Source organism: Psammomys obesus, unplaced genomic scaffold (assembly GCF_907164565.1).
Source record: "Psammomys obesus unplaced genomic scaffold, mPsaObe1.curated_primary_1811, whole genome shotgun sequence".
Lineage (NCBI taxonomy): Eukaryota > Metazoa > Chordata > Mammalia > Rodentia > Muridae > Psammomys > Psammomys obesus.
The window spans coordinates 7,258,052-7,270,492 of record NW_026592710.1 but is presented as its reverse complement, the minus strand read 5'-3'; the positions used below and the strand labels follow the sequence as shown (position 1 = coordinate 7,270,492).

At 48.6% G+C, this 12,441-nt stretch overlaps 1 protein-coding gene across 3 annotated transcripts; it reads left to right on the top strand.

The window, feature by feature from the left end:
• Positions 1 to 325: 325 nt before the first annotated feature.
• On the top strand, positions 326 to 12,279 carry Masp2 (MBL associated serine protease 2). Of its 3 annotated transcripts, XM_055615252.1 has the most exons (11): positions 328 to 360; positions 435 to 663; positions 772 to 949; positions 1,378 to 1,509; positions 3,314 to 3,510; positions 3,778 to 3,925; positions 5,319 to 5,437; positions 8,004 to 8,082; positions 9,675 to 9,806; positions 10,292 to 10,366; positions 11,386 to 12,279. In XM_055615252.1, exons 1-11 carry the CDS (start codon positions 356 to 358, stop codon positions 12,147 to 12,149), a joined length of 2,058 nt encoding a protein of 685 aa, XP_055471227.1. In that variant the 5' UTR covers positions 328 to 355; the 3' UTR covers positions 12,150 to 12,279. The 3 variants fall into 3 exon arrangements, with proteins under 3 accessions (XP_055471229.1, XP_055471227.1, XP_055471228.1); XM_055615253.1 differs by lacking the exon at positions 10,292 to 10,366; XM_055615254.1 differs by lacking the exons at positions 3,314 to 3,510; positions 3,778 to 3,925; positions 5,319 to 5,437; ... (2 more) ...; positions 10,292 to 10,366; positions 11,386 to 12,279 and adding an exon at positions 1,902 to 2,056 and having other exon boundaries at positions 326 to 360.
• The last annotated feature ends 162 nt before the right edge of the window (positions 12,280 to 12,441 follow it).

The window sequence follows — 12,441 nt, the reverse complement described above, 5'->3', positions numbered from 1 at the left end:
TCTTAGGTTAATGTGCTTTCTTAAATTTTTCTGCTTCTCCCTGAGTTGGGGAGGGTGTGTGTGTGTGTGTGTGTTTGTGTGTGTGTATCTGTGTCTGTCTGTCCTAGGCTGTCCGCATTGTCATAGAGACTCCAGACCTTCTTGGTGGGTGGGTGAAGGTTGAGTTAAGGCTATGGCCCAGGTCAAGTTTCTGGCTCCCAGAACCACCAAACCTTCCTGCCTGGAAGTAAGGCAGGCAGGAGCCATGGATGGATTCCCAGAATCCTTGGGTTTGGGAGACTGGGGGTAGGGCCAGGTCCTGGACAAACAGACCAAAGGTGAGTGGAACTGGGCCTGCAAAGCTGGATGGCACGCCATGAGGTGGGTGAGCGACCCATGGCCTCTGGGGGAACGGGGATTAGGCCTGGGCCCTCATGTCCCTCTCCTGCCCACAGGCTGCTGATCTTCCTGGGCCTGCTCTGGAGTGTGGTGGCCTCACCTTTGAGCTCAAAGTGGCCTGAGCCTGTATTTGGGCGCTTGGCGTCCCCTGGTTTCCCAGGGCAGTATGGCAACAATCAGGATCGGTCCTGGACACTGACTGCACCCCCCGGCTACCGCCTGCGCCTCTACTTCACCCACTTCAACCTGGAGCTCTCTTACCGCTGCGAGTATGACTTTGTCAAGGTACCTGACAGGGTGCTTGGTCAGGGGTCCCCCCTTGTAGGGTATGGCAAGGTCTGGCCAGAAGGGAGGGCGGGCCTGGTTTTAACCTTCCCTCCCCTCACCCCACAGTTGAGCTCAGGGACCAAGGTACTAGCCACACTGTGTGGGCAGGAGAGCACAGATACTGAGCAGGCACCTGGCAACGACACCTTCTACTCACTGGGTCCCAACCTGGAGGTCACCTTCCACTCCGACTACTCCAATGAGAAGCCCTTCACAGGGTTTGAGGCGTTCTACGCAGCGGAGGGTGAGCAGTGGTTGGCCCAGGCGACCTGGCTGCAGCTAGGGGACTGTCTTGTCTTAGCCTTGTCCCCATCTTTGGGTCTCTTGCCTCCCACCTCTCCTGGGGCTCTGGATTCAGGTCAAACCAGCAGGAACGTGCCTGCCATGGCCTGCCGTCATCCACCATGTGAATGCAATGAAACAGACCCTGGCAACTGCTGATGCCGTAATAATGCTGCAGAGCACTGATCAGGTTGACGCCACTGGGTTGATAGTGGCTATTTCCCCCCACGGCCTGGGTGGCTTTGAACAGGACTCTTAACCTGCCACTGCCTTAGGGTGCTATTTGCAGCTCTGACCCTAGGCCTGTGAATTGCTAAGCAGCAGGCCTCCCCTCCAGTGGGCCACCAAGACCTGAGCTCTCTATTCTATCCTGGCCCTCTCCTCCCCTAGATGTGGATGAATGCCAAGTGAGCCTGGGAGACTCAGTCCCTTGTGACCATTTTTGCCACAACTACCTGGGTGGCTACTACTGCTCTTGCCGAGTGGGCTATGTTCTCCACCAGAACAAACGCACCTGCTCAGGTGAGGGGGAGGGGCTCCGCATCTCCACCCTGTTGCTCCAGCTCCCAAGGTAGGAGCTGTTTTGCGCTAAAGGCTGGGCCTTTCTGTTCCAATGCTTTTAGCAAGCCTAACTCCTCACCTACCTCTGGTGGTGTGCTCTCATTCTCTGCTCCCGCTCTGGAAACCCCCAGTTCCACCAGCCAATTACCCCTTCCTCCTGGGTGGTTCAGCCTGGCACACCTTAAGCTTCCCATCTACCACAGAACCTCAGGGTAGAGGGGTGCAGACAGGCTCAAAGACACTGCTCCTGATGGCAGCCAGCAGCTCAACACTTTTAGCCTCCTCTACCCTGTCTCTTGATCCTTTGCCCTGTTTCACTCAGTCTTTTTGATCACTCCCCATCTCTCTTCCAGAGCAGAGCCTGTAACCTCCCTCAGTTCCAGCCTGCTCTCTCAGTGGGTCAGACGACAGTGCACAGCCACACACTGCCTGCGGTGCTGTCAGGCTGGAGTGGCTGCCAGCGACAGCACCCTTACCCACAACAGTAATAAACCTGCCTCCATCTCCATTGTGGCTGTGTGTCTCTTGTGGGGGAAGAGTTAAGGGCAACAGAGCAACCTGGGTTCCTTCATCTTTTTATGTTTATTTTTTTGAGACTGGGTTTCTGCGTAGCCTTGGCTGTCCTGGACTCACTTGTAGGCCAGGCTGGCCTCAGACTCACAGCGATCCGCCTGCCTCTGCCTCCCTGGGTGCTGGGATCACCGGTGTGTGCCACCACCTCCAGCCGGGTCTCTTCATCTTAATTCTCCTCCTTGCCTCACAGCCCTGATGTGAGAACCCCTTCCAGGCCAGGCTGTAGGCACTTTGAAAGGGCTTGTTTTAGCCCTTTGTTTTGTAGATGGAAACTGCGGGGACAGGGGTTAGCCTGAGCTCAGGACATCTTTAGCCAGTTCTTGTTTATAGGACAATGCGGGTCTTTGGTCCCTGATCTGGGGGAGCATAATTCAGAACAGAGTCCAAAGGAAGGTTCGCTGAGGGATCCTGCCTCCAGGGGTGTCCTCTCTACCACTGGGAACAGCCTCACGGAAGGAGGGCAGTACAGAAAGTCTTCAGTTCCTACAAGCCTTCTTGTCCCCACCCAGAGCAGACAGGCAGGGAACAGAACCTCCCTAAGAGATGGAGCTTGATCTCTACCTACAGGGCTTCTTGGCAGCCTGAGAAAGACAAGACTGTGTGCATACTGGTGTCCTAAGCTTCCCTCAACTGTCCCCAGGGCCACTTCTAAGAACAGGGAAGGCCTGGGAAAGGCCTTTTCAGCCTGGTCCCCAGGATCAAGAGCTCTGGGTTGGTCCCTGCCAGACATGGGTGGGAGCCCCCTTGTGGACTCACTTGGGAACTGCTGAGGTGGGCATTGGGGTGATTTGAGAGGAGGAAAGCAGCACTCAGTTCAAGGGGTCTCCTTCCTTTCCCTCAATTCCTAGGGACCTTGGGGAGGTGGCCTGCTTCACTTCACGCCTCACTTCCCTCTGGCCTCCTTTCCTTTCCTCTTTTTCGCTGTGACTCTGACCCTGTCATAGGAGCTTGTGCCCTGGTAAACTATCCCTGATGCTACTTTGCTTCAGTTAAAGCCTGGGAGCAACAGAGGCCTCTTCCGGTCTCTCAGCATCATTTGGGGTGGGAGTTTGGGTCCTCTCCTGCCTCTGCAGATAGTCAAGTACAGGGCCTTGGCCAAACTCAGGACACAGATGTCCCAGGTATTTCCCTACCCTCAAGTGTTGTCCCCCAAGGAGCAGAGCCATGCTATCCTGTCCTCTTTCCTTCCTAGCCCAGTGTTCAGGACAGGTGTTCACTGAGAGGTCCGGGGAGCTCAGTAGCCCCGAGTTCCCACAGCCGTACCCCAAACTCTCCAGCTGTACCTACAGCATCCGCCTGGAGGAAGGCTTCAGTGTCATCCTGGACTTTGTGCAGTCCTTTGATGTGGAGACGCACCCCGAAGCCCAGTGCCCCTACGACTCCCTCAAGGTCTGGTTCTTGCATCCTTACTTTGCCACAGCTCTTCCCCCTCACCATCCCCCATATCTTTCAGTACTGCTGCCTATGTCTGTCCTCCAACGAACCTCATCAGCCTCTCTCTGGGGGGTCTAAACCAGGTTATGGCTTCAGCATGAGGGATAGCATACCCACCTTTTGACCCCAGCCTGTCCCAGCCAGTTTGAGCTGGTGTGCTTCCTTCTAACACACACTAGAACCCTGCCCAGGTCCTGGGGGTTAAAGAGTCTCTTTGTTCAGATTCAAACAGACAAGGGGGAATATGGTCCATTTTGTGGGAAGACGCTGCCCCGTAGGATCGAAACACACAGTAACAGCGTGACCATCACCTTTGCCACTGATGAGTCAGGGGACCACACAGGCTGGAAGATTCGCTACAGGAGCACAGGTGAGCAAGTAGACTCTGGTCCAGGCAGCAAAGGAAACAGTTTCTCTATGTTATGAAGAGTCAACAAAGTACACAGCACTGGACTCTTTCCTGGCAGGCCTAGGAAGGGAGCCCAGACTGAGTGAGGTGGTCTGTCAAATGATGGTCCTTGATAGGGAAGTAGTAACAGCCTTCCCTTCCTCTTCCTGTCCAGCCATTTACCTAAGCAACCTTTTCAATTCTGGAATTTTGAGATAGGGTCCAAGTCTATAGGTCAGAGGTCTCAAACTTGTTATAGCACTAGCGGGCCTTAAACTTTGATCTTCCTGCCTCAGTCCAAGTCCTAGGATTAGAGGTCCATGCCTCCTCCTGTATTCTCTCTCACCACCACCTACTCGGACATCTGTCTATTCATCCACCCTCTCACCTACCCATTTCACTTCCTAGATATTTTTACCCACCCATCTTTATTTCCTATAGATATGTCCTAAGAAGGGTGAAGATGCAGCCCAGCGGCAGAGCGCCTGCGTAGCATGCACAAAGCCGTGTTCAATCATCAGTATTGGTGATTGGTCAAAAATCCCAAAGATGTGTGCCAAGGATACTAAAGGCAGAGGCCAGAGTCCCATAGTCTCCGCCCACAATCCAATGGGAAAAAGTCAAACCCCTGTAGCACAGCCTCTGAGCCAAGCACTGAGACTCCAGAAGACCACACCTAACATTGTCATTTTGTCTTGGTCTGTCCCTAAAAGGGACACTCTGGCTTTAAACCACATGTGCCATCCTCCTGGCACAGGCAACTCCATCATTTTTGCATATCTGTTTTTTTTTTTTGGGGGGGGGGGGGCGTTCAAGACAGGGTTTCTCTGGGAAACAGCCCTGGTATGTGCACCACCTTTAAAAAAAAAAGAAAAAGTGCAGTGGGTGCACGCCTTGAACCCTAGCAGTTAGCAGACAGAAGCAGACGCACTTCTGCGAGTTTGAGGCCAGCCTGGTCTATAGAGTGAGTTAAAACAAAAATCATCTGTATGGCACGTATGCAGATGCCCATGGAGGACAGGTTACATGTCCTCCATGTAGCTGGGTTACATGGGCTTGTCAGCCACCTGATATGGGTGCTGCACTCAAACGGGAGTCCTCTAGAAAGCAGTGTTCTTTACTGCCGGACCATTCTCTCCAGGCCCGTATCTGGCTTTCCTACCTGTAAGGTGAGTCATGGTCAAACGAACAAGTCTTAATTTGTACAATTGACTCAGCTTGCTTTTTTGCCTTTGGTGTTAAGTGTTAGGACCACCACCATATGTGAAGTAGGCTCTCTCTGCCTGTTGTTTCATTTATAAACCAAGAATGCAGATTGCTAAATTCAGACCTGGCTCTTACAGATTTCAAAAATAAGCCCTTTTCCTCTGCACAGCACAGCCTTGCCCTGATCCAATGGCGCCACCTAATGGACACATTTTACCAGTGCAAGCCAAGTACGTCCTGAAGGACAGCTTTTCTGTCTTCTGTGAGACTGGCTTCGAACTTCTTCAAGTGAGTTACTAAAAAACTAAGTGCCTATAATCATGATGGCTTTGAGATTAGAGATGAAAATGGGAAGTCCCTAGGCAGAAAAGAAAAAAAAAAGTTTGCAGCAAACAAAGAGGAATGGCTATGGAGAAAATAACTGGGGGAAATTCCTGCCTTTCATTTTTGTTTTGCTATGTAGTCCAGGCTGGTCTCAAGTTAAAAATCCTCCTGCCTCAGCCTCACAAGTGTTGGGATGATTAGCATATCCATATGCAGTTCTGCCTTTTAAAATTAGGGTTTTTTTTTTTCTGTTTTTTTCTAGACAGGGTTTCTCTGTGTACCCTTGGCTATCTTGGACTCACTTTATAGACTAGGCTGACCTCGAACTCAGAGATCCACCTGCTTCTGCCTCCCAGAGCACTGGGATTACAGGCATGTACCGCGGTGCCCAGCCGTTATTGTTTTTTTGAGTTAGGGTTTCTCAGTGTAACCCTGGCTCTCATGGGACTTCCTCTGCATACCAAGGTAGGCTCAAAACTCAGATCTGACTGCTGGATTAAAGGTGCGCACTGCCACATCCAGCTGTCGCTTTATTAGAGACAGTGGCTGAAGTTGTAGCCCAGGCTGGCCTTCATGACTTCCAACGCTAGGATTATAGGTGTACATGCTGACACCCAGCTGAAAGGTCTTTTAGTGCAGAGGACTGAACTCAGACACACTAAGTGTGCTCTCTATCACCTACCTTGCACACCCCACACCCCTGTCTGTTCTAAGTGCTTTTTAGAAAGGTAGGCATTAAAAAACCTTGCTCATCTGTACACTGCAGCAGCCCTCTGCAAAGTGGCTGAAACAACAGAAAGGAGGGAGTGTGCGCACCTTGTCCATAAGGTCTGCAGAGCTTGTGCTAAATTAAGTCTTTCCTGATCAGCTGACAACCTTCCCATGGTAGCCTCTCAGCCCTCAAAGATCAGACAGTTCTGGAAAGAGTACATTCTGCAAAGTTATAAATAGTGTGCACTGTTAAGGGAGAGGGAATATAATTTTAAAAACTGCTTAGCATGCTGCTTCAGGGGCACAGGTAAGAGATTAACTCATCCTCTTTGTGTTCTTCAAAATTGTCAGCAAATCCCAGTGGTATAAAGCAATAACCCTGGAATGACAGCTAGGGATGGAGTCCAGTCCATGGAGGGTCAAATAAGGGAGTCTCTCCTTGCAAATCTACTGTTCAGGTTCTTTTCTACTGCTCCTTGGACTGTGAGAGCACAAACTTGTTGGCTCTTGAGCTTCCTGTATAGGTGAGGCTAATGCTGAACTGATTCTCCTGCTCCCCAAGTGCTGGGATTGGTCCATCATACCCAGGTTCTGGTGCTTTGATCAAACCTAGGACTTTGTGGATGTTAGTAAAACCTTTTATATGCCCCATGTTTATCATTTAACTGAAAAGAAATATATAAATGGAAACATTATAGCTTTTGCAAATGGCACCCTCTTTCTCTGGCCTATGTAGAGCAGGCTGGCCTCAAACCCACAGAGAACCACACCTTTAATTAAAAATGTGTACCACCACCCTTGACTTACTGTTTGACTTTCGTGACTGGTCTTGGCAGTTTTTCTCAAACATTGGCACTTTTTTTTTGGGGGGGGGGGTGTTGAGACAGGGTTTCTGTGTAGCATTTGACTGTCGTAGAACTTGCTGTCTACCAGGCTGGCTTTGAACTCAAGAGATCCACCTGCCTCTGCCTCGAGTGTTGGGCTCCTTGGCACTGGCAACATGCTGGGTTCCTTTTGGCACCTTTGAAAAAAGTACATTTGTGTGCACCTGTGGCCACACAGCGTATGGAGGTCCTGACAGTTCTTTTTGCCATGTAGGTTCCAGGTATCCAATCAAGGTTATGAGGCTTAGCAGCCAACTACTTACCACACCTGTGAAGGTAGCTCACTGGTCCCACCTGGCACTTTGTCTGAAAACAGGGTGGAGAGATGACTAAGTGGTTAAACATACTTGTTATTCTGGCAGAGGACTGGAGTTGTTCCCAGAGCCTAAATGGTAGCTCACAGCTGCCCGAACACCAGTTTCAGGGGATTCAAGGCTGCCTTCTGACCTCTCAGACACCAGGCACACATGTGATACACCAGTATACAGGCAAAACACTCAAACCCATAAAATAAATCTCAAAAAAAAAAAAATTAAATGGCAGGTGATGGTATAGGCTTTTAATCCCAGCACTCAGGAGACAGAGGCAAGTGGACACTTGTGAGTTCAGAAGCCAGCCTTGAGATCCAGGACAGCAGGGGTTCATCAAAATAAATGGTGGAAGGGAAAGAGAAAGCCAGAGAAAGCAAGCACTTAACAACTTTTAGCCTGATGTGTTCCTGACGTCTAGGAAAGCAGTATGTGGTAGGAACTGCAGCGGAGCTATGTATAGACTGCAGAGCTACTGACAACACAACACGAAGCAAGGCAGCTGGGCCTTGCACGGTCCGAGTGCCAAGTGCAGGCTTTCCATGGCTACTGCCCTGACTCGGGAGCGCTGGTCTGGGGAGTGGCCTGATGCTAACAGCGAGCTCAGTTTCTGAATTTCCTCTTCAGGGCTCTGTCCCCCTGGAATCGTTCACTGCCGTCTGTCAGAAAGATGGATCTTGGGACCAGCAGATACCACAGTGCATCAGTACGGTCGTATGGCCACACCCCTTCCCCTGCTGCTGACCAGCATTGTGTTGTCCCTTCATGTGCACACAAAGAACAGTGGTTCTCAACTTTCTTCATGCTGTGAGCTTTAACACAGTTTATGATGTAGCGACCCCAACCACAAATTTTTTATTGCTACTTTGTAACTGTAGTTTTGTACTGTTATGAATTGTAAACATTTTTCATGGGTCATAGGCAACCCTCAAAGGAGTTGAGAAGCCCTGGGTTAGAGGGTGCCAAACATTCTGTTCTACCAGCCCCAGGGAACTCAGTTAAGAGGCACATTGCCATGTCTGGTCTTTACATGGTTGCTGGGAACCTGAACTCAGGTACCTATGCTGATGCTGCAAGCACTTTCCTATTGAGCAATCTCCCCAGGCCACCTATCATCACTCCTATGACTTCTGTAGTCATTCCCACGGTCCCTGCAAAATGAACTCACTTATTAAGGTGCAAGTTCCAGATTTACTTCTACTCCAGTCTCTGGACCAAGAGGAACCAAAGTAACGGGGAAAGGCAGTACGCGCTGAAACAATTCCTAAGTAGAAAATGGATGCTCCTTACAAACATACATAGGGAAATGTGAGCATCTTTAATTCCCATCACCGCACAGGAAACACGGGGCTGCACAGCTCTCTCCAGCTGTGAGCCTCTAACCCTGAGCACACGTGCCAGTGCAGGAGGTCCTGCGCTACACATGTAGGTGTCCACGCCTACCTGCCACGCGCACAGCATCAACGGCAAACACATTAGCATTCTGAAAAGAAACCTCTCAAGATCCGCATACTGTTAGTGCTCCTTCCACATACTTGAAACCAGAAACTAAAAAATTCAACCAATCAAAAGACTACTGCTTGGCAGCAGGGCCTCACTGGCCTGGCATTCATGAGCCCTTCTTCCTAGCATGTGCCAGCACACATCTTTGGCTGTGGACATGGATTATGCAGTACAGTAAAACAAACTCCAAGAGATTGGTCTTACAAATTTACTAAGTCTTTCAGTGAACAGTGCTCAGCTGGGTTTGCAGGTGTGGACACATCAGGTGCTGTTTCAGCTGTGGCACAGCAGAGTAGCCGCCACAGAAATGCAGACAGCCAGGATTATAGACTCCAAAAACCACCAATAAAACCCCGAACACCCACCTCAGGGTTTCTACAAAGCTCAAGCTGTGAAAAGGACCAGGAACAAGTCTTTACACCAAGAGCAGGGGCTTTTCTTCCGAGTTCTCCTACAGACCATTTTTGTGAGAGCTACCCAACTCGTAAGTGCTTCTGAATTCTCTAGAATTACTCCTCTCCAGAGTTCCTTCAAATAAAAAGCAGGAATGATGTTTCTTCACCAAGCCTTGAGTTAAGTCTTGCCACTTTCAGAGGTGGCATGAGTGCCATGCACCATGTAGATGGGAACGAGGCCAGCCCAAGTCCCGCCAGCCCTAGCAGGCCTCTGCACAGCAGGCTGACCTCAAATTCAGCGATGCACCCGGACTGGAGCGTGCACAGCCACCACACTACAGTGCGCAGACTCTTCAGTGCCAGCTCCAGGTACAGAGGGCCTTCTGCTTCCCTTTCCCAGTTATCGACTGTGGCCCTCCAGATGACCTACCCAACGGCCACACGGAATATGTCACAGGCCCTGAGGTGACTACCTACAAAGCTGCGATTCAGTACAGCTGCGAAGAGACTTTCTACACAATGCATGGTGATGGTAAGTACGTTCTTAGAGGTGGGCTGGGTGGTATTTGGAAGTTAAGCCCTTAAAATTGAATATAAGCTTGAACCAGCCTTTTAGGTGAACGGAGACAAAGGATTAAAAAGGCCCTTCTCCCATACGCTAAATGAAATATTACAGTTAAAATGACTTTAATGTCAATTTGCAGGAATCGGAAAACAGATCATATCCAGTAAATGACTACTACAAACACACAATATATTCCAAATGGTTTAATTTAACAAGTCAAAACCTTATCATTAAGCACTTGAGATCTTGATACATATTCAAGTTACACATCTAAAAGGTTTCCACTTTGCAAGCAAACATGGTAATGCAGATACCTATTTATGAAATCATGTAAAATGGTTATTCACACACCTCTCCCCACCACGGATACTCAAGAATCAACATTTTTCAAGGGGTTATTCAAGCAAATGACAACTACAGTTAAACATTTTTGCTTTTCCAATGATTTGCAGGTAAATATGTGTGTGAGGCTGATGGATTCTGGACGAGCTCCAAGGGAGAAAAATCCCTCCCAGTTTGTGAGCCTGGTAATGGACACATTTATGAAAGAGATTCACAGCGGACAGAGAATGGGTGGCAGACAATAGCAGAGTCTAGCTGGGGAGGCAGAACTGAAGCCCAGCAGTTGGCTCAGGCTGGTGTGGTGCTTCCCAAGAGCGCTCTCGCTACCCTCTCCCACAGTTAGGTGCGGACTGCACCACACACTTGATTATTTGTGACCTTCTAACTAGGCAAGCATCAAAAATTAAACCATTCCTTAAATTAGCTCAAACCATTTATACATTTATAAACATGAACTCTTGTTGAGTTACTTTTGCTCTCTGTAAAAATGCTATTAAACCCCACAGCTAATAACTTCATTATTTCCCTAAGCAATTGTTTTCAACGGCATCTAGATTTTTAAACATTAATGCAATTTGCCTTTTAATAGTACTTAATTTTTTTTTTTTTTACCAGAATGGGCTCCAACAATAGTTCAGAATGTTTTTTTTTTTAATTGAAAGGTAATAATACAATCATTACCCATGTTAGCTGGCTTAAATTAGTTTTCTAGCCCTGTATTTGGCTGACATGCTGCTTTTAAGTTTTAATCAAAGTGCACGACCGCAATAAAAAACATGTTGCATTCCTGAGTAATTAGTTTGCAATAAACACTGCTAAAAGTGTTTGGATGAGTCACCCACACCAAAAAAATAACAAATTTTAGACCCAGAAGCATCTTGGCTATTGCTTCATTTTAAGTTTTAGTAGGTTTTTTTTACATAAAGGCAACAGTCATTTCGTAAATCATAACCAGAATTCTATGCAGCACCATGTCTTCCCACATACGATTTCTGTCTGTCCGTGTACAGGTTCCCTCATCTTAGTTTTCTTTTAGCAAAATTCAGTGTGTGAAATCACTTACTGATCTTTACAAGGAGCTAATCAAGCTAAACAAGGACCTATCAGAGCAGTCTCATCTGACCAGGGAGGATGCCTGCCTCTACCAGTTCCCGGGATAGAGCTTTTCGATGACACTAAATCTAACTTTGTGTTCTTTCCTCAGTCTGTGGGCTGCGCACACACACTCTGAGAGGCCGGATCATCGGAGGGCAGCCTGCAAAGCTTGGTGACTTTCCTTGGCAAGTCTTGTTACTGGGTGAAACGACAGCAGCGGGTGCACTTGTACATGACAACTGGATCCTAACAGCTGCTCATGTCGTATATGGGAAAACTGAGGCACAGTCCTCCCTGGACATTCGCATGGGCATCCTTAAACGGCTCTCACCTAATTACACTCAAGCCTGGCCTGAGGCTGTTTTCATACATGAAGGTTACACTCATGGTGCCGGTTTTGACAACGATATAGCGCTGATTAAACTCAAGAACAAAGTCACAATCAATAGAAACATCATGCCTGCCTGCCTGCCAAGTAAAGCTGCCGCATCCTTAATGAAGACAGGTGACACTGGAACTGTGGCTGGCTGGGGGCTAACCCAGAGGGGGTTTTCTGCTAGAAACCTAATGTTTGTAGACATACCAATTGTTGACCATCAAAAATGTACCGCTGCATATGAAAAGCATCCCCACTCAGGAGCAAGAGTAACTGCTAACATGCTTTGTGCTGGCTTAGACGCTGGTGGCAAGGACAGCTGCAGGGGCGATAGTGGAGGGGCACTAGTGTTTCTAGATAATGAAACACAGCAATGGTTTGTGGGAGGAATAGTTTCCTGGGGCTCCATTAACTGTGGGGAGCCAGACCAATATGGGGTCTACACAAAAGTCATAAACTACATTCCCTGGATCAAGAACATAATGAGTAACTTCTAACCTGCATCCTCCAGTCAGCAAATTTTTCCTTATTTTTACATGTACCTGGGAAACTTAGTTATAACAGAACCTGAGAAGCCTTGACAGTCCACCCTAAAACCAAAGTAGATTAAACTGATACTTAAGATCACTCTGATGTCAGCTTTGCTGATGTGTGTTCAGTCGAAACAGTGGCTCTTATCTTTGTGAACCCTCAGACCTACGATGTTAATTTGTATCTGATTCCATACAATCTAATTCATTCTGGCTGTTCCTGGTCAACAAAGGGTTTTGTGGTTGACCGCCCCCCCCC